Source organism: Squalius cephalus (assembly GCF_949319135.1).
Source record: "Squalius cephalus genome assembly, chromosome: 17".
Classification (NCBI taxonomy): domain Eukaryota; kingdom Metazoa; phylum Chordata; class Actinopteri; order Cypriniformes; family Leuciscidae; genus Squalius; species Squalius cephalus.
Genome location: NC_137138.1, coordinates 23,222,711 through 23,248,369, shown reverse-complemented (window position 1 = coordinate 23,248,369; position 25,659 = coordinate 23,222,711). Strand labels below are relative to the sequence as shown.

Here is a 25,659-nt window from a genome sequence, read left to right as displayed (position 1 = left end):
AGAACATTGCATAACATTTTTACACAAGTAATATTTATCAGTGTTCCTGGTTTACTAAAAATAACTTGCTCGTAAGGGATTTGCAATATATGGCTTTATGTGACTACACCTAATGTATGCAGATAAAGTATGCATGTACACTTGGCGATAATATATAAAAATAATACATTGTGTGCAGACACAAAAATGACTAGGAAAAAAAAAAAAGTTTAAATATTTGTTTATTATCATTCTTTCCACGACAGGTCGTCTGGGTCTAACATTAGCCCATTATAATAATTCCAGCAAAGAACATCTATCTCATAAGCTGCAGGTCTATGACAAGTGCAATGTGGGGAGAAAAGAGTCTACATTTTTACAGGTCCTCAACATCTGTGGGGAGGCAACAAATATCAAATATAAAGTCTAGAATTACAACACACAATGGTTTACACTGAATGCACACATTCAGACTACAACGGGACACACATGAACACTTAAGCAGGTAACAATCATAACAGGAATCGTCATTACTGCTGATGTCAACCTTTCGCGCATAACCAATGGAAATTTCTTGAATGAGAAACACTTTAGGTAATTTGATAGAAGAAAATCAAATGGATGTGTATGAGTGAACAGGGCTGTTTCAAAAAGCACAGTAAGCCTAAATTGATCGTAGAACCATTGCAACCAATGGTCTCTACGATCAACTTAGCTCACAATGCTTTTGAGAAACGCAGCCCAGGTCAGGGAGTCTAGCACAGCATACTGTTAGCGGTCCATAGAGAGTGGAGTAGTCGTCTTTTGCATCCCCGATAGGTTATAGAATGCTGAAACGCTGAGTGAATAAGGATGACAGCTTCTTGGGAGATGAGCACCCAACCTCTGGCTGAAGAGCCTCAGAGCGCTTATACGTTGCTGAGGGCATCGACACCAGGCAACACTTTACCCTCCAGCAGCTCCAGACTGGCTCCGCCTCCAGTGCTCACATGACTGACCTTATCTTCTGTGTCCCACTTGGCACAGCAGGTTGCGGTGTCTCCCCCACCTGAAATTAAAAGAAAGAAGTCAATTATTAGTCTATTATAGAGATCGATATAAACTTTTTGATGGCTGTTGTTATCTTAGAGAGCAGGGTGGCCTACATGATATCACACTATTAAATTTAAAGATTTAAAGTAAATGACACAACAATAGATAGATAGATGGATAGATAATGCCATGTCAGCATCTAAGGCTATTTTCATGGCAAAAATTCAATCATCATATAAATACAATAAAACCAAGCAAACAAACACAAGTCATTACAATGGTGAGAATTAAAAATGGCCAAATATCTGCCAATAATAATCAGCCTAGACAATATATCAGTCTACCACTAGTCTATTAGATGTGTGCCATTAAAAGTATTCCAAGCAAAAGCCAGCCACTTAAATGAAAAATAAAAATAAATGAAATTCTCACCAATAATGGTGATGCAGCCATTTTTGGTCGCTTCCACAACTTTGTCCATCAAGTTCTTGGTTCCACGAGCGAAGTTGTCCCACTCGAACACACCAACAGGTCCGTTCCACACAATCTGCTTGGCTCTGGCTACAGCCTCCGCATAGAGCTTTGAGCTCTCAGGACCACAGTCCAGACCCTGGATGGAAGGACAACCAGTAGGGCTTCTTTTGACAACTGCTTCTAGTTCACTTACAGGAAAAGGAGAAGATCTTATAACTCTAAACAAGCAAACATGTGTCTGCCTTACCATCCATCCAGCTGGAATACCATCTGCTACTGATGCAGTCCCCGTTGCCGCCTTCTCGTCAAACTTGTCTGAGGTGATGAAGTCAACAGGAAGTGAGATCTTCACGCCGTTCTTCTCAGCTTTAGCCATGAGGTCTTTCACAATTTTGGCACCCTCTTCATCATACAAGGAAGTGCCGATCTGAGCACAACAATAAAAACAATATTTTTAACTCCAGGAGGGTATTCCAGAAATCAGGTTATGCGACATACCCAGATAAGTTTATGGGTAAATAAATGAATAACCTCAACTTCCAATTCCAAAAATTGAGGTTGTTCAGGGTTGCGTTTCCCAAAAGCATCGTAAGCCTAAGTTGATCGTAGAACAATTGCCACCAGTGGTCTCTACGATCAACAATCAGACTTAACAAAACCCCCCCAAAAAACCCACTTTGGTTTGCAGTGTGAAGGAAGCTTCAAGCCACTCACCTCCATGTTCTTGAGAACCTTGAGGAAGGTAAAGGCCATTCCTCCACCAATGATCATCTCATTCACCTGGTCCAACATGTTGTTGATCAGCTGAATCTTATCTTTGACCTTGGCCCTGTCCGATCAAAACAACAATCAATCAAACAAAGCCTTTTCAATGAAATATTCATTTTTTAAATGAAATTTTATTGGGATGAAACTGAGAAACTTTCGCCTCTGACAAATTGCAGGAAGTGCCCTATAACTGTCTAATTATAAGACAACGGCTTAAGGCTTTTGTGCATTGCAGTTCAGCTTATCAATGGGCCAATTCCCTGAGTGAACTTTGTTATTTGGGACAAACATCAGATATGAACTGCTTCAGTAAGTACATAATGAGTGTGTAAGTTGTGCAATGGCCTGACTTTTGCAAGTCATTTGCATTCAATTATCCACTTCCACAAGAACACTTTGTAGTGATCATGGCTTTATTTGCCATCATAGCATCCTAAACAGTTGAATCACAACGGTTTTGCCATTTCACCATCAGAATATAACACTATAAAAAAGGTAGAAATCTACAAATGTTTAAAGGTCCCGTTCTTCGTGATCCCATGTTTCAAACTTTAGTTAGTGTGTAATGTTGTTGTTAGAGTATAAATAATATCTGTAAAATTATAAAGCTCAAAGTTCAATGCCAAGCGAGATATTTTATTTAACAGAAGTCGCCTACAAAAAACGGCTGGATTGGACTACATCCCTCTACTTCCTTCTTTAATGACGTCATTAAAACCGTGTTTTGACTAACCTCCGCCCACAGGAATACAGGCGTATTGATGGCGAAATGTCAACAGACGTGGTTGATGTTTATCTATAATCGGATACCGCAAACGTTTAATTCGAAGTTGTTAGTTTGCTCTGTCCTTTTCACCACGGACTGTTTTTCTAACCTGGAATAATATCAAGCAGGCTTCTCTCAGCGTTTCATACTGACGAAGGGGACAATTTCAACTATATTCCAGCAAGCGGTAAGTAGTGATTTACTATGGAAGTAGCGATCAACTTCACATCGTTTCTCTTAGTAGGATGAAAATAATCTTACTTAAACTGTGATTAATATACAGAAAGCGATCAAAGAACAATCCCTTTCCAATCGCCCAAGCTGTCAATCACACAGCGCGAGTTTATCTGGACACTTGCCAAAATTCGTTATGAAATCAATGACGCTGTTACACTGCACAACGAATCTCTTACTGTATTTATATGCCTCATGTTTGCATTGGTGAAATCATTAGTGAGTGCAGAAACTGCGTTGCAATAAGATCTTTTTTCACGCGATCAACAGACTGTCATCTGCTCAATGCTCATCACTGCAACCTTTTATGTGATGGTAATAGATCTAAATACTTAAACTTCTCACGATTCGTTAATCCCGATAGCTGTAATAGTAAAAACGTATAATAGCTGTAATAGTAAAAGTTTTCCAGATAGTTCCACATGTAATGCCAGATATTTAATATGCAAGCATGTCAGCCAATCACAGCAGTGGGCGTTTACATTGAAGTCTCACAGCAGACACGCCCCTTCAAACAGAGTGTTCAAATCAGAGGATGAAATCAGGCTAGGAAAAATGCCTTTTATTTCTAAATTATACAAAAAAAAATTATCTAAAAAAACATACTAACATTATAAGGGCACCCCAGGAAACATTATAAAATAATCCATGGAATGGGACCTTTAAGTAAATATAATTCTTTCTTCAGCCAGATATGTGACGAACCATAGAACAAGGACATTGTTACACATCCTGCTGTTGCATAAGAGGATAAACGCAACTATTCCTGGACTGTCACTGATGCTTTCTCAAGTGGCTTTCAATGGAGAAAAGACGGATGCTTCCTAAAAAAAGACAGAAGTACAGCCCAATATTCTTTCAGTCATTCATTTCGGTTGGTGAACTCTGTAAAAGCCCTTCCTTAGATCATGAACAAGATCTTGCAGGACCAAAGCAAGGTCTTTTGATGTTTTTAAATCACTGCTTATCCTCCTTAAGCAAGACGGTATTCAGAACTAAAAAGATAAGCTATCAGAGTACTCCGTCAATAACACTCACCCCCCGAGAATGGCCAGGAAAGGCCTCTGTGGTTTCTCAAGGGCCATGGCAAAGTAGTCCAGCTCCTTCTTCATCAGAAAACCAGCTGCCTTCTGAGGGAGATTAACTCCAACCATGGAGCTGGAGTGAGACATTAGGCATGAAAACCAAGGGGAAACAATTTGTGTCATGTTGATATTTTTCCGACTAAACACAATGTGAGTTTTTATTTTCCTATCACGGTTTTGTGTAATGGAGTACCTATGAGCTCTGTGCGCCGTTCCAAAGGCATCGTTGACGTAAACATCACCCAGCTTGGACAGGGAGGCTCGGAAAGAATCGATTTCCGCCTGACTTGCTTTGGTCTGAAAAAATGAATCAAAATCATTTATAAAGTCATATGATGCCACCTGAAGAGAGAAAAAAAAAAAAACACACACAAATTCCACATTAAAGGGGAACTGTGGCGAACAAATTCGGTCTGAATTGCACCTGCGACTTGACTGTTAAGGTTAATGCAGAAAAAAACGAAAAGAAAAAAAAACAGACGGGCTGAATAAAAATGCAAATTCACTCGGACAGTAGGTGGCACTTATAGAAGAGAAGAAAACCCTTGCTTACCTCAGTGTGCAAAGCAGCACTGTGGAATTTTCCGTTTCCGAAGGAAAGTAGTCAAACAGTATTCATGCGTTTTAAAACCTTTATATTTTGTACAAATACAAGAGAGCAGGCTACGGATTCTTGCTCTGCTATTCACTGTCGCTTAGTGAAATGCTCTGTTCGTGAGCGCCACCAAGTCGTAGCTTTATCTAACAACAGTGCCTCTGTGCACATGACCAAACGCACAAGTCTTATTGGTTTGTGTGATAGAAAAGACATTTGAACCCCTCTTCATTTTATAAAAAAAAGCCTTTAGTCCAGTTTCCTCTTTGGAAATTGATTCACTGTCATTTTATTTTGTCAATACTATTTAGTTTTAATCAGTTTTGGGGAGCTTTTGGGCTGGAAATCCAGCCAATCTGGCAACACTGCTTTTCAGTGTTATGTGAAATCAATGTGTAAACCAACAAAATGGTGAACTTACAGTTGTGTTTGCATAGTAAACTAGAGAAAGTATTTTAAACCCAAGGACCCCTGGATCAAGACCAACGATACATGCCGTTATGATCACATTACTGCCATCCACATGCACTCAAAGTTCATAACTTCTAAACTACTGTGAATGAAAGGTTACACAGGCGCCCAGAAAATGCCAAGCTGCAGTTCACTGCAGTTTCTTGCCAGCAAAGGGCATGGCAGTTTCCCTGTCTCTTTCTTTGGTCTCTACTCGTCCCTCTCCTTCTCTTCTCCTCTTCCCAGCATGCATTCCAGCCAGGGCTTCGAGGACCAGAAAAGCCACATGGTCACACATGACCTTCCTACAAATGTCAATAGGTCAGCCGAGTACAGTATCTCTGCGTGCACACACAGCCAAAGAAGGCTCTAACAGTAGTAGCTTGTGCTTCGCAGATAAGCTCCAACACAATGATAAAAGCCAATTATTAGCCTCTCGAGCCAAAACAGAATGATTTGGTAAGAGATTTGTAAAACCACCCTTATCACAGAGTGCTTTCTTTACAGTATTGTCGTTATATTACTGCCTATTCAAAGCTACACAAACTAACCTGCTCTCATTTAACTTCATTTCTTTAATTGCATGGCATTTCAGGCCAAAGATCCTACTGTAAGATCAAATTTAAGGTTTGTATCTGGCATTTAATTCAACGTAAACTCTTGAGGCTTCTTTCTGGGCCGCACAGTCAAAGGAAGGAAAGATTATTTAACACATTCATTATAGTTTTTACTAGTATTTGAACAATCTTTTTATTGCCTTTCTTTAACATTCGACCACATGACCGTTTACATTATGAATGCGATCCGATCAAATGAGTTTACGACAACCTCTGGAAGTGGTCAAAAAGGGGACAAGCTCAACCACTTGTGATCCAATCGACCAAAACGCATCTTAATACCAGGTGTAAACAGGGCCTAAGATGACCAAGCACTTTTTACCTGCAGAGCCACTGACACACGCTGCACTGACCTTGTTCCCCGATGCATCTTTGCCCTTGCCCTCCTCGGCCACATGGAAACGCAGGTTCTCCAGCAAAATGACAGAACCGGCAGGTGGGTCTGCACAGGCTTTCTCCACATCTGGACCCACACAGTCCTTCAGGAACTGAATATCTCTTTAGAGGCAAATTAAACAGCAAGGTCAGTGGCGAAGTACTACGCTGAATTAAGTATGCATTACTTTTAAGATGTCATCTTGATGACGCTTTTCTACCATACATTTCTAATGTTTACGCAGTAAAACTATTCATCAGTGCTGTTAAACAGATGTAGCTTGAAGGTTTACATTATCTCTAACTGATGGTGTAATATGTATAGGTAAAGAAGTCTCTATATTGAGCTTTCCTACTTTCCCAGCAGGCTCTTGAGTTCTGCAGCCACAGGCTCCAGAGAGTACTTGTCTGGCATGGGGACTCCATCAGGCCGGCCCAAGTGGCTCATCAGGACTACAGCTTTGGCCCCATTATCTAAACAGTGCTGAATTGATGGGACTGCAGCCTTGATTCTGATGAGAGCATATATAATATTAGTTACAAATACTGTAGCACAAGGCCAACATGTGTTTTTCAACTGTGAGTCAGGTCTATATACAACATATAACTTTAAAAAAAAAAAACATTTTCACATATTGGTCTCAAATGGTTGCTCAAACTAAACATTAAAAATACGGCTGACATTCTATGAACCAACATTTATTGAGTAATCTTAATATTTTGCAAGAAACTATAGACATGAATAAGTGAATGATTATATACAACAAACATTTTATAAGCAACAAAGCTGTGAGACAATTTTCAAGGTGAAAACCCTCCAGTCGACAGTTTGAGCACATGAACAGCACAAAGTGGAATTATGGGGATTTCAATGAGATAAGAAAGAACCATTATTGGTTAAGAATGCAATAATATTGGTATATTAGCAATATCCATCTCACCTCTGGTTATTTGTTATCGTCTTGTCTTTCATAGGGACGTTGAAGTCAACCCTATTGGAGAGAGAGAAAAATAAATGGATCATAAAATGCTATGGTTTAAAGGAATGATTAAAATTATTATTTTTAAATGAGTAGGTTCCAGAAAGCTCTCAGATTTCATTAAAAATATCTTCATTTGTTTATTATTTGTTTAATTTCCAAAGGTCTTTGAAACGACATGAGGGCAAGTAATTTATGACAGAATGTTCCATTTTTGGTTATATATATATATATACTTATGTTAGATGTGATTAATCTATTTGACAGCACTATATATAGCTATCATCTCTAGTAATTTGTTATATGCATTTGAATGTTTATTAAAAAAACATTTTTATAAAAAGGAATTCATAAAAATACCTGTTATAAAAAGCTATTTTAATAAATAAGGATTGTACAGTGACATTAATGAACAACTAAACCTGTATCACTGAGAGCTGCATACTATAGGAGTGCACATTGCTGCACGTTCACATGGTCTCCATGACTACAATGAGTTACGTAACACTGTAAAGCCCCCTTACAGCAGTGAGATAGATGCATTCAGGGTAGAGAACAATTTGAAGATGCATTCAGGGTAGAGAAATATTTGTAATATAACATTCGACAATATTAAAGCAGTTTGGATCCTGACAGCGGATGTTGTAAGACCACGTGCAACTGCTACAATACATGTATACTGACTCAGTCATTGTGACGCACTCAACATGGCTGTCAATTACTTATTCAAAAAGTGCTATTAATATATCATGTGGGTGTTTATATAAAGGTGAAAAATGTTAAATAAAGCGGCAGACGGTGGGCAGGGCAGGTTTGTCTGTCTAATTGCTGGCAGGACATTTGACTGTGTGTGTGTTCAGAATACCAAAGGTAATTTATGCTAGCAGCTGCTGAGAATATATGTCGTTTAGCGAAATAAAGTATAAACAATCTTCACTTATGTACATAAGAAATTACCTGGCATGCGTGAGTGACAGGAGTATAACAAACGAGTAAGAACACGCCACTAAATGAACGTGGTTACTGGTATAAACCCGCCAGCACACGTTCAAAAGACCTTATAAAACAGTATGCACTGTGAAAACGTTCTGGTTGTCGGTATGGTACAAAAATAAAGTGAGAGAGACTCCCTGACCATTTGACATTTGTAACTGGGTGGTGTCATTTCACCAAGGAATTTTACAGCCTTTATGGACAAAAAAAAAGAAAAGAAAAAAAGTGTGAGGGGTTTAAATATCTTAATTTAATTTTAAAACAACGGAGTTCAGTTATGACTGATATTAAAGGATGCGCACGCGCTAGTTTTTGGTATATCTGCCATCCTGCACGTATCGGGAATCTCTAAAACGTGACGCGTGACAGATACACTTCCGGTTATCAATGATTGAAGTTTCATTCGCATAACCTTGCCAAAAATCAAAGATTAAAATGAAAGTTAAAAAAAGAAAGAAAGCATAAAGCCAATAAATGAAGATCACGATGTTAATACATCGTTAGTAAACGATATAACGGAATGTGCCGGTGACAATTCACGCTTACCTCATGATGACGCGCTTTCCTTTCACATCCACCTTGTCCAAAGTGAGTTTGTTTGACAGAGACATTCTGGCTGTAGATTTGCAGAAAAACTCTCCTTAGCTGGTGTGGTGGTGCAGTGCTGGTTCAGTTCCCGAATGAGAGTGACCTTAGCTTGATGCTGATGCACACAGTGTGGGCGGGGCTAATCGAGGTATGCGCTTCTAAATCAAGCGCTCATTGGATACACTTGCTGTCAATCAATCAATCACCAACTGAGCACATAGGATGTTGGACCAACGTGCTGCAATAATGCTGCCCCCTATCTAGAGACCCTACCCTCTTGAATTAAGACAAGACACCACAGGTGAATAAGGTGACATAGGGTTTAAAAAAGTTAACTATCACCATACTTCAGTTAAATTGTTTCTATTACAAGTTTTCTGAAATGTTGTTTATGTAAATTCGGTATCATTTAATTAAAAATGCACTAATTTGCATATATTTTCAGAACATAAATCTGATCATTGGATAAAGCCAGGTACAAATTTCATTTTGTTGACATATTAAGACCTATAGAGATACATACTGAAATTTAGATTCAAATAGATGAAGTGGAAAGAAAATAAACATTTAAATGTTTAAGATGTTGTCTTTTCAGTGGTCTTGAAAACGACAAGTTGTGGAAGCAAAATAACCCCAAAATCTTAAAACTGGCCAGTGCATACATTTTTTTAAAAAAGGTTTTGTAATTTAGTAAAAAAAAAAAAACTTATCTTAAATGTCAGACCTGTAATTGGAGTTGTCACTTCATGGACAGCTTAGAGTTTTATGCTAAATACAAAATTGACATTCATTTGATGGTAAAATACTTCCAGGTAATGCAACATTTAAAGGAACACTCCACCGTTTTTTGAAACAGGGCTTATTCACCTTCTTTCCTATATTTAGATAGGTGGGCAAATGCATTTTTGTCTCAGTGCATGCATTGTTTTAGTTTGACAGGGTCGGCGCTAGCTTAGCTTAGCATAATGAATGGAATCCTTTGTTGCCAGCTAGCATGTCTTGAGTAAAAGTGATATAAAAAATAAATAAAAAACACCTAATTACTTCTTGTGGCCTGCGTATTCACAACAAGTACATATAGCGATGCAGATTAACACCAGGCGATTTCCTATGCAGATATTGACTTGGGACTATATTAGGGGGAAGCACAGGCGAAGCACTGCTACTTGGGCGCAGAGATATCACGCCCAAGTAGCAGTGCTTCGCCTGTGCTTCCCCCTAATATAGTCCTTAATATACAAGTCAATATCTGCCTAGGAAATCGCCTAGTGTTAATCTGCATCGCTATTTGTACTTGTTGTGAATACGCAGGCCACAATGAGTAATTAGGTGGGTTGTTTTAATTTTTTATATCACTTTTACTCAGGACATGCTAGCTGGCAACAAAGGATTCCATTCATTATGCTAAGCTAAGCTAGCGCCGACCCTGTCAAACTAAAACAATGCATGCACTGAGACAAAAATGCATTTGCCCACCTATCTAAATGTAGGAAAGAAAGTGAATAAGCCCCATTTCAAAAAACGGTGGAGTGTTCCTTTAAAATTAGAAGCTCAAATCTGACAAACCCTTTAATACCACAGATATGTAGATAAAGTAATAAGACAAATATTGAGATTTATATTTTAATTTATTACATTTTTTACAGACATGCCAAGACAGCAAGAAGATTGGTTTAGGTGAAAATTGTCTCCATTTGCAAAACGGAAAAGTTCAGAATGTCATTCAGAATCCCAGAGTATTCTGTCCACGACGGGAAATGCATTCATCACTCCTTCCATGGCTTGGGCTGCACCTTGCCTACAGGTGACAAGTTCCATGTGATGCCGGTTGATGTGATCACCTGCAAAGACAGCGCACAAAATCACATATAGCACACTGAAAAAGATATGTAATTAGAAGTGTTTGCAGTCACTTACATATGCCCAAACAGCTGTGCAAAATGCAAATCCAGAAATCATCAGAGGAGCTCCATACTTGGCATGAAATTCAGTGGACAGACCAGACTTTTGTCGCACAGCCACCTGACGGGCACTTTGACCTAATGTAAAGAAAAGGGGGAAGAGAGTAGATTTAGGTTTAAACATCCTTTAACACACTATTCGTTGAGATAAGGGTAATTAAGAGTTTATGAAAGAGAAAATTAAATTCTCATACAAAACATTGACCTTTTTGCAATCATATAGCCTACAATGAGTGTAAGATTGTAGCTAATAGGAAAACCACTTCGTGGGCACATTGCAGTTTCATTTGACAGAAACATTTTATAGAATATTTTGGAATGGGAAAACAAATAGTAATATTAAATTAAGTAATATTTACAACAATATTTTGAGATTATCAATAAGAGAGACTTTTTTTTTAAACCCACATATGGCAAATACATGAACATATAAACATATCTTTATAAGGTAAGGTGACAACAGATTCAATTATTTACAAAAACGTATAAACTGACTGGCGAACTAGGAATGTATCCCATCAAAATTAGCTTTAGCACACCGGGAACCAACATCAGTATCCTGCCTAACATAGCAACAAATGCTGTTTACTGAAATGTGAAATAAAACGGCCAGTCCTCGAATGAGATATATAACTTACCGCTGAGGTTCAGGGCAATCTTGGCGAAGCGAAACATGGTTATTTCTCGGGACAACTGACTGCGCGAGCTAATACCCTTGAACTGAATGGCAGAAACAAAATGGCAGGGCGGAAGTGATGAACGCGCGATACTTGCGCGCATGCACGCGCGGTGATCGCAAGACAGTATGTGGTAGATTCAACATGTAAATGTTAAACTAAAATAAACTCTGATAGCTTAAAGTGATGTGGTTTGTTGTTAACATATATGGAGTTATTCTAAGCATATATAAGTTGAAATATTTATATATTTTCTTCTGAATATAATAAGGGACCATCACTGCTGTTTTACCGTACACTGTTAAAGTTAGTTAGCGGGTTGTATGTTTCTCTCTATAAATTCACAGTCGTGTCAGGATGGCCGAGTGGTCTAAGGCGCCAGACTCAAGGGTTGCTCCCTTCCGAACAAACGGGTATTCTGGTCTCCGAATGGAGGCGTGGGTTCGAATCCCACTTCTGACACATTCCTTTTGCTCGATCTACAAATATTAATATTGTTGTCTGATATCTTGAATGTAAGAAACAAGCCTATCCTATAACCATTTTTTATTTTATAATACTGTGTGACAATTTTACATACTTCCAAAATTAGTGTATATGTGTAGGTGAATGTGGATTATTGAATTTTTAATAATGAAAATGTGTGTGAAAAGTTTTGAACGGAAATATTCACAGCCTAAATATATAACAATGTTGAATTTCAACCCATAACAATAAAATGCGTTAAAATGCAAAAACTGTTAATTCAATGCATTTTTTTCCAAGTAGTGCAATTCAACAAGCTTTTTTGTTTCAAACACATTTGTCAGTAATTCTTGTCATCTTTCATACAAAGGTCTGTAGTTTTTATTCTGTGGGCAAAACATAATGCATTGCAATACAATGATGCTTGAGAGATTAATAAACGTTCCTCAAAATTCTGCTATGTCAAATTTGATACTCTATTTTTAACATGACTTTTAAAAAAATAAATAAATAAAAAATAATACATTTAAATTGATGTATGGATAATCAAGCAAATCTAAATTTGCTTCAGTCCAGTCCATCTTGAAACATTACTAACAAAAAAAGTTATTACATTTTTTATCATAAAAAATTAGTTTTCACAGCAAAAAAATAAAAAAAAATAAAAATAAATAAATATATATATATATATAATAATATACTAAAAGGCCTTTTACTTGGTGAAAAAAAAATTATAAACTATCAGATGACAGAAGGCATGTGAAAGATTGTGTGCAACAGGTTTTTCAGCAGTGTTGATCATGTTGATAATTTAGAAGCCATAAATATTCATGTCTCAAATAAGATACAGTAGGTTTAGAGTTCAGCGGTTTGCTCAAGGACACGTATGGGAAATATTTCACCAGTAATCAGCAACATTCACATCTACTTTGAACCAACATAGAGCTCTAAAAAATAACAATACAACAATGCACAATGGTAATAAATCATTTTCTTTAATAATGAACATCATGAACAGAAAAGATGTTTTGCAAATACTTGTTTTCGTAAAACATAAAATCTCATGGAATGTTGCATGTATCTAATCTACAGATTTCTTGAGCAGATGATAAGACTAGCATGTGATGAGGAGTTTGCTCCAAACCCCTTTAGTATGGCATTCGTCTTAATCTGTATCAAGTAAACTTGAAAGGTTTCCACTCCGAGTTTTTAGTAGAATCCTCATTTAAAAGTATTCTAGTGTGTTTTGATGTTTATAAATGCATTTGGGTTAAATATTCTCTGGTTAGATAAAAATCTAGAGTCGGCAATCCAAATAAGATGAGTGAGGAATTGTCCCATATTTACAGCAAGCCATATATTCCCAAAGAATTTATTTACCCAAGAATTCTTCAAATGACATTATGAGTCACAGTTGCTGTAGATATAACATATGCTACATTAGTTTTAAGAATACAGTGATATGAAATTAATTATAAACATATGACGTGCTCATTAACGTCACATTAAATTACATGGAGGTTCAGACAAAAAGGCAAGAGTGACTGCAACAAATCTAAGTCATTTAAGCACAGATGGAAGAGCTTGGTTCGGATCCGTGTTCTCAATGTTCTAATCCGTCTTTTTGTCCTTGACTTCCTCATCATCCGTGTACTCTGTCGGTTCTTCTCCAGGTTTAAGAAGCTTCCCAACGTAATCGTATTTCTCTGCGGAGGAACATATAAAAGCGTTTACTCAACATTTAGCAATGCACGCTCATTGCAACATCCCTGAAGAGGAAATCAGGGGGAGGATCCAAAAGTGTCCTTCAACTCACGTGTGAACTGGGTCTCCCACTCGCTCAGGCTCTCCTGCTGCATAGCATTGAGATCTGAAAGATCATCATGAGTTTCTTTCAAGGCCTCCTTCTCCAAACAGAACGTGGCCAGTCCTCTGGATGCATCCCTGCCCGCGAAGACCCCGTAAGGGCCCTCTAAAAGTCAACAAATTAGCTCCTCACAAATATATCATCTCAGAATGCAAAACAAGTTGTATCTATTATCTTAAAGGGACAGTTCACCCAAAAAATTGTCATCATTTACTCAGCCTCATGTTGTTTCAAACCTGTGTGAGTTTCTTTCTTCTGTTGAACACAAAAGAAGATACTTTGAAGAATGTTGGTAACCAGACAGTTGATGGACCCCACTGACTTTCCCTACAATGGGTGCCGTCAACTGTTTGATTATCAGCATTATTTAAAATATCCTCTTATGTGTTTAACAGAAGAAAGAAACTCACACAGGTTTGAAACAACATGAGGCTGAGTAAATGATGACACAATTTTCAATTTTGTGTGAACTATCCCTTTAAATGAAGCAACATTCTGGTGCTCAGTGGACATCTGAAGTATCTTGTCAACCTTTATCCGAGTTTAGTTAATTATTCACTGATAAGCAACAGTTTTTGGCATTGCAAAAGGTTAAAAAATACTCCAGGCATCTCATTATCAAAACAACTACAATGTATACATAGTTACACTTTAAAAAGGTTGCGTGACATTACTACTATCCTGAATTTTCAGTAGGTTAGGGGTTATGACTTTGCATTTGTACTCGTTTAAAAAGTGCGACAAAGGGGCGTGTCTGAAATTAAATTCGTGCGTTTTTAATAGGTCATGTTTAAAATAAAAAACACGCCTATGCAAACATAATTCAAGAACCACGTAATTGTTATGGCACAAAAAAAATCACCTAAGATAAGTTTGCGGTAAGACCTGCGATTGAATTTGTGCCATACCTGGTCCGTAGAACTTCTTCCCTCTCGTAACATCAAACACTTTCCCGCTGATAGCCATGAGGATCCTTGGGTTTTTCAGTCCATCGTACTCTTGCAGTTCTGCTAAAGTGAAATCTCTTTTCTTTAGTTTAGGCAACGGCTCCTCAACCGGGCCAAAATCTGCAGGCTTGTCTCCACGGACGATTTTGTACAGAAGGAACAAGCAAAGACATAGCAAGCTAATGTTCAGGGGCGAAGTGAAAATTTCCTGAAAAATTCCAGAAGTTTGCTCAACATTTTCATCAGCCATTTCGTTTCTGATATTGTGCGTGAGAACATCGAGAGACTGTCGACGACCACAGCAGTGCACCAATCACAGAAGCCAAAAACACACAATGGTGCGACGCCAGCCAATCAGATTCGAGGAGGGTTTCTGGGGCGTGTAGTTTTTGAGATAACTGTAATCTCGGAGCCTTCAAATAATAACATCTTTAGAGAGTTTATGCTGGATTTAGTGCGTAAATCGTTTTGTTTACGAATTAGAGGCTTTGCAGTTTTTATATGTTAAATATTTTATTTTGGACGTGTTCATTGTGATTATATTGGCTGGGTTTATAAAGTTTATAAAATTGAAAGGTAACTACCAACTCACATAATTGTACATTTTGTAACACAGTAAAGTAATATTGTGGCGATGAATAATACCAGGTCGTTAAATGTATGTGACACAGTTAGACTGTAAAATTTACAGTCTTTAATTAAATTTAAAGGGACAGTTCACCCAAAAATGAAATTTTTGTCATCATATACTCACCCTCATGTTGTTCCAAACCTGTATGAGTTTCTTTCTTCTGTTGAACACAAAATATGATATTTTGAAGAATGTTGGTAATCAAACAGTTGACAGCACCCATTAACTTCCATAGTCATTTTTTACCTAATGGGTTACCCATATTCTGTAAAATATTTTCTTTTGTGTTCAACAGAAGAAGGAAACAACGTGAGGGTCAATAAGTAATGACAATATTTTTTTAACAATTTTGGGTGAACTATCCCTTTAACTCGGATGTGCTGTTGTTCTGTTTGGAAGTATGTCCTCCAAACAGCAGGTGGCGGAATAGTGTGTTGAGTCGATGTTTTCATTCCTCAATGGAAGAGAGAGTGTAACGGGAAAAACAAAACACAGCAGAGGACTAAGTCCAGTGACGTGGCCGGACCGAAGAGAAACAGGCATCAATAGGTTGGATATGTTATATGGTTATCCCTTATTTATTTTAATAACAACTTCTTCCCTATAATGACTTTTATAGCGTCAAGCTTACTGGATGTTGACTAACTATTGCTGGTGAAAGTTAGCTTAGCTTTAAGTACAGTACAGTACAGTACAGTACTCCACTTTTACAGACATATGTAATGTGCTTTATTTTGCAAGCATGTTCTCCATTATCAATTATACCGGCTATTCATGATCAACTCATCTCCAGAAGTTCACTGCTGTCTATAATCTGTCTCTTGAATCATATTTTATTCAGTATCATCTTAGTCTTCAACCTCAGCAATTTGTGATGTATGACACGTTGTGCTGTTTTAAAGTTGGTTTTCAATTCCATAAACTACACTGTCTTGTACTCAATTATATATCATATAGCTATTCTTTGCATTAGAAGTGAGATATGAACAGTTTATTTGTCAATTTCAGGAGGCTGGAATGTGTTAAGATGTCTGACAGCGAAAGCTCCTCAAATGACCGAACAGAGAAATCAATGGATCAAGAGCCCAAAGAGCCGTCATCGACCCCCCGAGATGAGCCCTCCGCTGATGCTCAGAGTGACGTCTCTACCGATGCGACACCAACCCGAAAGACGAGGAAAAGACCAGAACAGAAACCTCCAGCAGAAGAACAGAAGAACCTAGAGACACCGCAATCGGCAGAAAGTGCTCCAAATGTAGGCTTCCATCACACTTTTACTTATATATATATATATATATATATATATATATATATATATATATATATATATATATATATATATATTTATACCTACACATTAACATACACACACAGAATATTTTCCCACCAGATCTGCCTTCCATGCATATATATATATACACTCACCTAAAGGATTATTAGGAACACCTGTTCAATTTCTCATTAATGCAATTATCTAATCAACCAATCACATGGCAGTTGCTTCAATGCCTTTAGGGGTGTGGTCCTGGTCAAGACAATCTCCTGAACTCCAAACTGAATGTCAGAATGGGAAAGAAAGGTGATTTAAGCTATTTTGAGCGTGGCATGGTTGTTGGTGCCAGACGGGCCGGTCTGAGTATTTCACAATCTGCTCAGTTACTGGGATTTTCACGCACAACCATTTCTAGGGTTTACAAAGAATGGTGTGAAAAGGGAAAAACATCCAGTATGCGGCAGTCCTGTGGGCGAAAATGCCTTGTTGATGCTAGAGGTCAGAGGAGAATGGGCCGACTGATTCAAGCTGATAGAAGAGCAACTTTGACTGAAATAATCACTCGTTACAACTGAGGTATGCAGCAAAGCATTTGTGAAGCCACAACACGCACAACCTTGAGGCGGATGGGCTACAACAGCAGAAGACCCCACCGGGTACCACTCATCTCCACTACAAATAGGAAAAAGAGGCTACAATTTGCACGAGCTCACCAAAATTGGACAGTTGAAGACTGGAAAAATGTTGCCTGGTCTGATGAGTCTCGATTTCTGTTGAGACATTCAGATGGTAGAGTCAGAATTTGGCGTAAACAGAATGAGAACATGGATCCATCATGCCTTGTTACCACTGTGCAGGCTGGTGGTGGTGTAATGGTGTGGGGGATGTTTTCTTGGCACACTTTAGGCCCCTTAGTGCCAATTGGGCATTGTTTAAATGCCACGGCCTACCTGAGCATTGTTTCTGACCATGTTCATCCCTTTATGACCACCATGTACCCATCCTCTGATGGCTACTTCCAGCAGGATAACGCACCATGTCACAAAGCTCGAATCATTTCAAATTGGTTTCTTGAACATGACAATGAGTTCACTGTACTAAAACGACCCCCACAGTCACCAGATCTCAACCCAATAGAGCATCTTTGGGATGTGGTGGAACGGGAGCTTCGTGCCCTGGATGTGCATCCCACAAATCTCCATCAACTGCAAGATGCTATCCTATCAATATGGGCCAACATTTCTAAAGAATGCTTTCAGCACCTTGTTGAATCAATGCCACTTAGAATTAAGGCAGTTCTGAAGGAGAAAGGGGGTCAAACACAGTATTAGTATGGTGTTCCTAATAATCCTTTAGGTGAGTGTGTATATATATATATATATATATATATATACACACACACACACACACACACACACACACACACACACACACACACACACACACACACACACAAAATTGTACAATATAGATTGTATCCCAGAAAATGTATCTGTATTTTCCCATTCATTTTCTATAGTGGTCATTTTTGACTGTGAAGATCACAAGGATATGAACTTGTTTTATTTTATTAAAATGTGATTCCCACCCAAGTGTATGCTCATTTACAAGTTCACAATTTTATTTCTGGGGCTAGAATACATTTACATGATTTAAAGTAAAAAAAAAAAAAAAAAATTCTCATATTGTACATTGTGGCTGCACCTCTTTTCACTCTTTGCCTGAAATGCTCTGTTTTAGTTCCTGTCTTTCCAAAAAGCCCAATCTGCTCTGATTGGTCAGCTGGCCCAGTCTGTTGTGATGAATCAGACAACTTAGCCAAGCTTTGCCTTTTCTAATCATGTCCAAAAACTATTCTAAACGGATCTATTACTAAACTGTCACGTTTTTCCCCCATCAGGCCTCCACAGAGACGACTGTTTCCCAGGGAGGTTGGGGTTACTGGGGCAGCTGGGGTAAATCGATCCTCTCCACTGCTACTGCCACTGTAGCTACTGTGGGTAAGTGGCACAAGACTTTCACTTTAATACGAAAAACAGCTTAGTTTATATATACAACACTAATACTGTTTTTTTCATTGTCTAAGGCCAAGGTTTGACTCAGGTCATTGAGAAAGCAGAGACGTCTCTTGGAATCCCAAGTCCTGAGGAGCTTTCAGCTCAAGTGGAGGAGAAAACCGATGGTGATGATGTGCTCCTCATTTGACACATGAATTGGTATTTGTGGGTTTACATATCCCTAGTGTTTATGACCTTTCTGCCTTCTTTCTGCAGGTTCAGACAGTAGTGAGACGAATAAAGATGAAGGGGAGAAGGCGTATGGGATGGGTGGTGCTATGGGAATGATCTCCTCTAGTAGTATGGGAATGCTGTCATCTTTAACCACCGTAGTTCAGAGTACGGTAAGAGCAAGCTAAATGTATGCTAGATAATGTTAAAACTCAGTTTATTTTGAGTATCTATACTTATTTAAATTTTTTCATATTTTTTGTTGTTGAATGATACCATTGATCTTTTTATTATGGAATGACACTTTTTTTGACAGTGGTTCTCAACTCAGCAAACTTACAAGAGAGCCTCAAGACAATGATTTAAAATAAGACAAAACAAGTCTTATTTTGTTAATTGGCCATAATAGACATGCTTTAATGTTCAAAAACACATTATTTTTCACGTACTGTACAATTCACTAAAGCCTTGTCTTCTTTCTTTGCGGATGCCTATGGGCGGGCATTATACTAATATTTTATATTGTGACGTAGACTTTTAATGAAGTAATATCTGGACTTCGATCGAGGCATTTTAGGCAGGTTTGGATCAGTGTTCTCTGTTAGATAGTATTAATGGCTTTTGTGGGAGATTATGAGTTGGTAACTTTGTAGATCTTATACATGCACAAACAGCTACATTACACACTTTATATTATTAAAACGCATCATATGGCTTCTTTAAAATCAGATAAAACATCTGAAAATCAAGATGTTTCTTAATAATTTAGCCGCTCAACAACTGTGTTTTCCTTTGAAGAACCTGGATATTTGAGGAAGCCTAAGTATGATTTCTAGACCTGGAAAAATCATGAGCATTTTTAAAATGAATATACATTTTAAAAGTAATACAAAGTTCTAAAATACTTTATTAGTAGAAACTGAGTTTAAAATATTTGTAAAAAAAAATTCTTATCCTTAAGCCTCAGCCAGTAAAATCAAATCATGACTTTTAATAAATGTATAATTAATAATAATACTATTTTTATTATGTAATTTACAGAAACTAGGTGTCCCATATGAATATAAAACTTGGGCTAGGGGCCTTTAAATATTGTCATAAACAATAATAATAGGCTATTTTTATTCCATTGTAAATATATACACAAAATCTTTTTCTCCTGATCTTATGCTTAAGTGCAAATAAAAATGTATATAAATTAAAATGATAAACAAATTAAATTGTGCTTACTTATGAATTTCATTACAAAACAAAGAAAAAGATAGACTGGAAAGTGAAGTAAAAGCAGCGTCCAGCATTTATTATTTGTAATAATTATGATTATTGTATGAATAAATATGAATGAATAAAAAATATTTTAAGCATTCATTTTTTTTTTTTAAATGCAAATTTTGTGTATTATTCTTGATTTTCTTCTTATGCTTGTTGGCTAGGGTAAAACCGTAATAAGTGGTGGTTTGGATGCATTGGAGTTTATTGGGAAGAAGACCATGGATGTGATAGCAGAGGGAGACCCCGGCTTTAAGAAAACCAAGGGACTGATGAACAGAAACTCCACACTGTCACAGGTGCAGAGGATATGATGACTGTCTGTCCTAATCCGATGGAATATATTCATAGCAACTTCAACTCCCTGCATAAATATATGACCTTATACTTATACTTATGACCTGATTCAATTGTTCATCTCTCAAAGGTCTTAAGGGAAGCAAAGGAACGTGAGCAGCAGCAGAAAGCTGAAAACGTTTCTTCGGAAACAGACAAAAAGGCTCATTATGGGATGTTGTTTGATGAGTTTCAAGGCCTGTCCCATCTGGAGGCTTTGGAGATCCTCTCTAGAGAGAGTGAAGCTAAGGTCAATAGAACTTTTTTTTTTACAAATTCAAACAATGATAGAATTTAAAATGGTGATGGATTTGAATGCTGGTGTGGTGTTCTTGCGCAGGTGAAATCTGTGCTGACCACTCTGTCCGGTGAAGAGTTGGCTAAACTGAGAGAGGAACTACAAGACATTAAAGAGCCTTTTTCCCTCATGGAATTTGACGATGAGGTGGAGGATGACATGAAAGGTAAAAAGTACAACGGATGCAAAGTTAAAGTAAAAAAATATAATATATTAAAGGGGACCTATTATGCCCTTTTTCGAAATCTTGATTTTGTTTTTGGTCTACTAAAATAGGTTTTCATGCTTGAATGTTCAAAACATATTTGAAATTGTTGTAATACCTCTCTTCCCAGTCTGTCAGGAACACCCTGTTTAGTTCCTGTCTCTACAAAGCCCTTCCTTTAGTAAAGCGCAGTGTGCTCTGATTGGTCGACTGGACCAGTGTGTTCCAATTGGTCAAACGCTTCAAACATGTTTCAGAAATGTCGCCCCCATTAACATAACCGCAACCATATATATATATATATATGCATGCATAATTGGACCCCTTTAACACTTTCTGCAATTCTGCAATTTTGGATTCAGTAAATAAACAACAAATTGTTGTTGTGCACATAAAGATAATAAATCTTCATTTTTATCCTCAGGTGATGATGGAGAGGATTTTGTGAAGGAACTGACAGATGTTCTTGAAAGATTACAGATCTCCACATCAGCAGACAAACTAAGCAAGGTATTACCTGAGCATCTCTTCGTAATTGTAATCTTCAAGTATTTTGTGTGTCCGATTATTTACTATTACTCAAATCCACTCAGGCCAGAAGAAACGCATTCAACCATATAACAAACATGAAGCTACAAAGTGAAAGCACACAGCAAGAAGAAGAAGAGAAGAAAGAACAGGAAACACCAGTGACAAAATACAGTGTTGAGGTCTTCAACTTTTGAGGCCTAAAATGAACTAAATGTCTTTTAAGATATGCATACATCTTTCATAGAGTAATGTATCTTTGTATTGGGTTCTGACGATTCAAGTTACTCTTTTTCATAGGACGCCCATTTGTTTGCCATTACAAGTCTGGCCGAGTTCACAGCCAGATCCATAGAGCAGTTCCAGAAAACCGCTGAAATTCTGCTTCACTGTAACACTGAGGAGGCCACGGCCGCGGAACAAGCCAAAGTCTTATCGCAGTGAGTTATCTTGTTGCAAAAAAATTAGCAAAATTGGTATTTGGAGAAATTAAAATCATAATGTGTTTCACTTTCAGAGTTACTATTGTTATTTGTAAGGAGGTATCACTACTATCCAAAAAGTACACGTCGTGCTTGACTACCATTGGGGTAAGACGCTTCACTTCTCATAGTACAGTCTGGATATCTATAATATTGTTTATGATCATTATAATTATATTAGAAGAGTTTTAAAGGAAAAAAGCATTTGGAAAAAATACTGTAAAAAATATATATTTTATTATTTTGTTATATATTTATTGTAATATTCCCAATATATATTCAAATTCCATGTCGAAATGTTTGTTTTTCAGGCAAATGAAAAGGGAGAAGTTCTCAATCCACTGATTACCAGCGTTTTTCTGGAGGTTTGTCTCTATGTCTGCCCTGTTTGTCTTTTCATCATGTTAAAGGTAGGGTAGGTAATTTTGGAGAGGCTAGCAATAGCGAGCTAGCTTTGAAAGCATGAGATCCGACCCTCCCTTCAGAGCGTCTCCAAACCCACGCCTCCTTCAAAACACATGAATGCGTACAGCAGGGAGTAAACAAAAACGTCACGAGAGACGGCGTTAAACTACCTCATATCTCAAAGCACATAAAATTACAATAATAATGAACAAACAACTTGTTTATTTCATCAAGTTGCCATTCCATCTCCATAAGCTCGTTGTTTCGGTTCAGGAGGAACTGTATACGTCTGTTAGACGTCTCTGCATAGCATGAAACACATTGATGATGTGTGATGTTTGCAAGAGCAGGTGCGCGGAGGTATGGAAATACACATTTATAGGCAGGTAGGACATCATATCATTGCATTCGGACCGAATTCAATGATTGGACGAACATTTTATGGTCCTACGCCTTCCACAGACAATATGTATACATATAAATTAGGGCTGTCAGTTAAACGCTTTATTAACGGCGTTAACGCAAACCCATTTTAACGGCGTAAATTTTTTTATCGCGCGATTAACGCCTAGCAAACTTTGTTGTTGTTTTTTTCACATGCTTTTGCAACAATTAGTAACGTTAGTAAAACTACAACACCACCGGATCTAGCTAGACCGGAAACAAAACAACAGGCACGCCGCGCACTTGTTTGGGCTTGTGAGCCGGCCAAAGAGTGGACGAGAAGCCGCGTCTAGGACTTGTATCGCACATCGGACGCGCACTTTCTCAGTTTATGGCCAGCAATAAAAACGCAGAATGGCGCCGCCGGTGTGTGTACACTCATAGAGAATAATGTGTTCGACTTTTAAATACGAGGCGCTGCGCTTCGCTTCTCGTCCAGTGTGCGACCCTCTTTAACGTTACGTTTTGAGTGGATGGATGATGAGCGCGAGACGCCGAAATGGATGCCAATAAGATTCTGAATGGAAAGTTTAATTTTAAAAAAGTGGCCAAATGGTTCAATTGACAAGACCAAAGTGATCTGTGTGTTTTGTCGTTGTGAACTGAGCTATCATCGCAGCACGTCCAGTCTGAAATACCACTTGATGGCCAAGCACACACACAGCTGATGCAAATTCTCCGCCCCCTCGTCAATATCAGGACCTCGTCAGTATTTCTTTCACCCTTTTATTGATGGACAGTGTTACCTTGTGTGAGAGATTATTTGCTGAGTGATTATTGAGTGAGAATGTTAGTGTGAAATTGAACACTACAGTATATGCCAATGTTGTTTTCAATAAAAAACATTTGCACAAAGCAAGCCAATCCACTTTTCCATGTTGATAAGAGCAGAGCCGGACAGTAACTGAGTACATTTACTTGAGTACAGTACTTAAGTACAATTTTGAGGGATCTGTACTTTACTCGAGTATCATTTTTGGGGAGTACTCATGACTTTACTCAAGTACATTTGAGAGGCAAATATTGTACTCTTTACTCCACTACATTTCTATCCATAACTGTGAGTACCCGTTACTTCTTCTAAAAAAAAAAAAAAAAAGAAAAAAGAAACATCTCGGAAACCCTCTCAAATGTGATTGGATTGTGCAGGCGCCACTGATTTGGGACAGCCTATCAGCAATCACCTTCAGCTTTCCACCAAAGTCAACTCCATGGTCAGATTTAGATAAGAGATGCATATGGACGTACATGGACGAAACAATGGATGAAGACGCAGCAGGTCCATCCCGGGAGCGATATTTTTTTTCCCAGGATGGTAGGGGAAGACTCATGAATATTCATTAGGGAAGTCATCCCTGATTGGTCTTAACCCCAGTGACGGTTAGGTTTAGGGGTGGGGTTAGGGGTAGGTCATCAGACCAATCAGGGATGACTTCCCTAATGAATATTCATGAGTCTTCCCCTACCATCCTGGGGAAAAAAATATCGCATCCCGGGAATGTGCCAAGCCGTGGCCCAACCTCGCCAGACTATTTCAATTTTCTGAACAAGTTAATGATAGTTTTCGCTTCAAGTGTTTGCTGTGTTTACCCATGTAAGCACTGTGGCAGTAGTAATGCAATATTTAGAAAATGTACTCTTGTACTCTTGATACTCAAGTACTTTTAAAAACAAGTACTTTAGTACTTTTACTTAAGTAGACATCTGACTGTAGTACTTTTACTTGTACTTGAGTAAAATTTAGCAAGGGGTATCTGTACTTTTACTCAAGTAATGTAGCTGTGTACTCTGTCCGCCTCTGGATAAGAGCATTAAAATGAGAAAAAATAATGGGACAAAAAGAAATCAAGAGACATTTAGAATAGATAAAAATGTGCAATTAATTGCGATTAATCGCGAGTTAACTATGACATTAATGCGATTAATCGCGATTAAATATTTGAATCGTTTGACAGCACTAATATAAATACATTTAGACCAATTAACTTACTGATTGCTGTCAGGATGTGAAGAGACTTTCAACCAAAAAAAATGTTTCTTTATTAAATCACCTACCCTGCCTTTAAAGATGGTCATGCATATTCACATAAACCTAAATAATAATAAAAGACATTTACAGATGTAAGTCTTGCATGTTGATATTTTCATGTTTGCACAGGGGTATTAAAATCTTCTTTGGCTTTATTTTCCATTTTAAGGCGTCAAACAGTGCATCATATATCCAGGACGCGTTCCAGCTCCTCATGCCAGTGCTGGAAGTGTCTCACATTCAGAGGACAGTGGAGTCGGCACAGTGAGAAACACTCAGAAACGCCAGACATGCAACATCATATCATGGAAGTAAAATAATGTGTGGTTTACATTCAGGTAGACATGGTAAGAATATGACGACATACTGTAAAAAGTGCACAGCTTTAAGGTTGATTGTTGGCTTTTTTCCTATATTGGTATATATTTTGAATAGACTGTGTCATAAAGCTCTAAATGTATAATGAAATGAATAGAAATCATCTTTTTAAAATCTTAAGACTTTGGGGCGTTCATCTGTTCTCAAATAATTATGCAAGTCATATCAGTATTAATGTTAATATATCAGTTATCTTTTAAATAAACAAATGTTACTTGTCTTCTGGATTATAGAAAACATTTTACTTGATTTAAAAAAAATGCAATTTATACACTACATATAGAGTATGCTAGGTAACAT

At 37.7% G+C, this 25,659-nt stretch overlaps 4 protein-coding genes across 4 annotated transcripts; 1 reads left to right on the top strand and 3 right to left on the bottom strand.

Moving 5' to 3' along the window:
- Positions 1–204: 204 nt before the first annotated feature.
- pgk1 (phosphoglycerate kinase 1) lies at positions 205–9,101 on the bottom strand. The gene is made up of 10 exons (XM_079846521.1): positions 8,895–9,101; positions 7,317–7,367; positions 6,732–6,887; positions 6,354–6,498; positions 4,532–4,635; positions 4,292–4,411; positions 2,200–2,314; positions 1,733–1,912; positions 1,444–1,621; positions 205–1,027 (listed from the first exon to the last, which is right to left on the bottom strand). Exons 1-10 carry the CDS (start codon positions 8,957–8,959, stop codon positions 888–890), a joined length of 1,254 nt encoding a protein of 417 aa, XP_079702647.1. The 5' UTR covers positions 8,960–9,101; the 3' UTR covers positions 205–887.
- Positions 9,102–10,545: 1,444 nt separating this feature from the next.
- cox7b (cytochrome c oxidase subunit 7B) lies at positions 10,546–11,692 on the bottom strand. Its single transcript, XM_079847278.1, has 3 exons — positions 11,536–11,692; positions 10,854–10,975; positions 10,546–10,777 (listed from the first exon to the last, which is right to left on the bottom strand). The coding sequence occupies exons 1-3, from the start codon at positions 11,675–11,677 to the stop codon at positions 10,703–10,705; spliced, it is 339 nt and encodes a 112-aa protein (XP_079703404.1). The 5' UTR covers positions 11,678–11,692; the 3' UTR covers positions 10,546–10,702.
- A 1,318-nt stretch (positions 11,693–13,010) lies between these two features.
- Positions 13,011–15,183, bottom strand: pgrmc1 (progesterone receptor membrane component 1). Its single transcript, XM_079847855.1, has 3 exons — positions 14,815–15,183; positions 13,856–14,011; positions 13,011–13,745 (listed from the first exon to the last, which is right to left on the bottom strand). Exons 1-3 carry the CDS (start codon positions 15,101–15,103, stop codon positions 13,651–13,653), a joined length of 540 nt encoding a protein of 179 aa, XP_079703981.1. The 5' UTR covers positions 15,104–15,183; the 3' UTR covers positions 13,011–13,650.
- A 70-nt stretch (positions 15,184–15,253) lies between these two features.
- fam114a2 (family with sequence similarity 114 member A2) lies at positions 15,254–25,579 on the top strand. The gene is made up of 15 exons (XM_079847772.1): positions 15,254–15,429; positions 15,884–16,033; positions 16,493–16,739; positions 18,658–18,757; positions 18,844–18,939; positions 19,031–19,158; positions 20,419–20,553; positions 20,682–20,840; positions 20,931–21,054; positions 21,518–21,603; positions 21,687–21,803; positions 21,922–22,061; positions 22,139–22,211; positions 22,415–22,468; positions 25,151–25,579. The coding sequence occupies exons 2-15, from the start codon at positions 15,927–15,929 to the stop codon at positions 25,247–25,249; spliced, it is 1,665 nt and encodes a 554-aa protein (XP_079703898.1). The 5' UTR covers positions 15,254–15,429; positions 15,884–15,926; the 3' UTR covers positions 25,250–25,579.
- Positions 25,580–25,659: the final 80 nt, after the last annotated feature.

Coding starts and splice junctions, on each gene's coding strand:
- fam114a2 (XM_079847772.1), top strand. CDS start 15,927: ATGTTTTCATTCCTCAATGGAAGAGAGAGTGTAACGGGAAAAACAAAA. Junction 18,940..19,030: donor AGTGGAGGAGAAAACCGATG/GTGATGATGTGC, acceptor TTCTTTCTGCAG/GTTCAGACAGTAGTGAGACG. Junction 22,469..25,150: donor TTACCAGCGTTTTTCTGGAG/GTTTGTCTCTAT, acceptor TTCCATTTTAAG/GCGTCAAACAGTGCATCATA.
- cox7b (XM_079847278.1), bottom strand. CDS start 11,677: ATGCGCGCAAGTATCGCGCGTTCATCACTTCCGCCCTGCCATTTTGTT. Junction 10,976..11,535: donor GATTGCCCTGAACCTCAGCG/GTAAGTTATATA, acceptor TCTTTACATTAG/GTCAAAGTGCCCGTCAGGTG. Junction 10,778..10,853: donor GCACAGCTGTTTGGGCATAT/GTAAGTGACTGC, acceptor CTGTCTTTGCAG/GTGATCACATCAACCGGCAT.
- pgk1 (XM_079846521.1), bottom strand. CDS start 8,959: ATGTCTCTGTCAAACAAACTCACTTTGGACAAGGTGGATGTGAAAGGA. Junction 6,888..7,316: donor ACGATAACAAATAACCAGAG/GTGAGATGGATA, acceptor TGCTCTCATCAG/AATCAAGGCTGCAGTCCCAT. Junction 1,028..1,443: donor TGGCTGCATCACCATTATTG/GTGAGAATTTCA, acceptor TTTTAATTTCAG/GTGGGGGAGACACCGCAACC.
- pgrmc1 (XM_079847855.1), bottom strand. CDS start 15,103: ATGGCTGATGAAAATGTTGAGCAAACTTCTGGAATTTTTCAGGAAATT. Junction 14,012..14,814: donor GAAGAAGTTCTACGGACCAG/GTATGGCACAAA, acceptor GTTGACTTTTAG/AGGGCCCTTACGGGGTCTTC. Junction 13,746..13,855: donor GTGGGAGACCCAGTTCACAC/GTGAGTTGAAGG, acceptor GTTCCTCCGCAG/AGAAATACGATTACGTTGGG.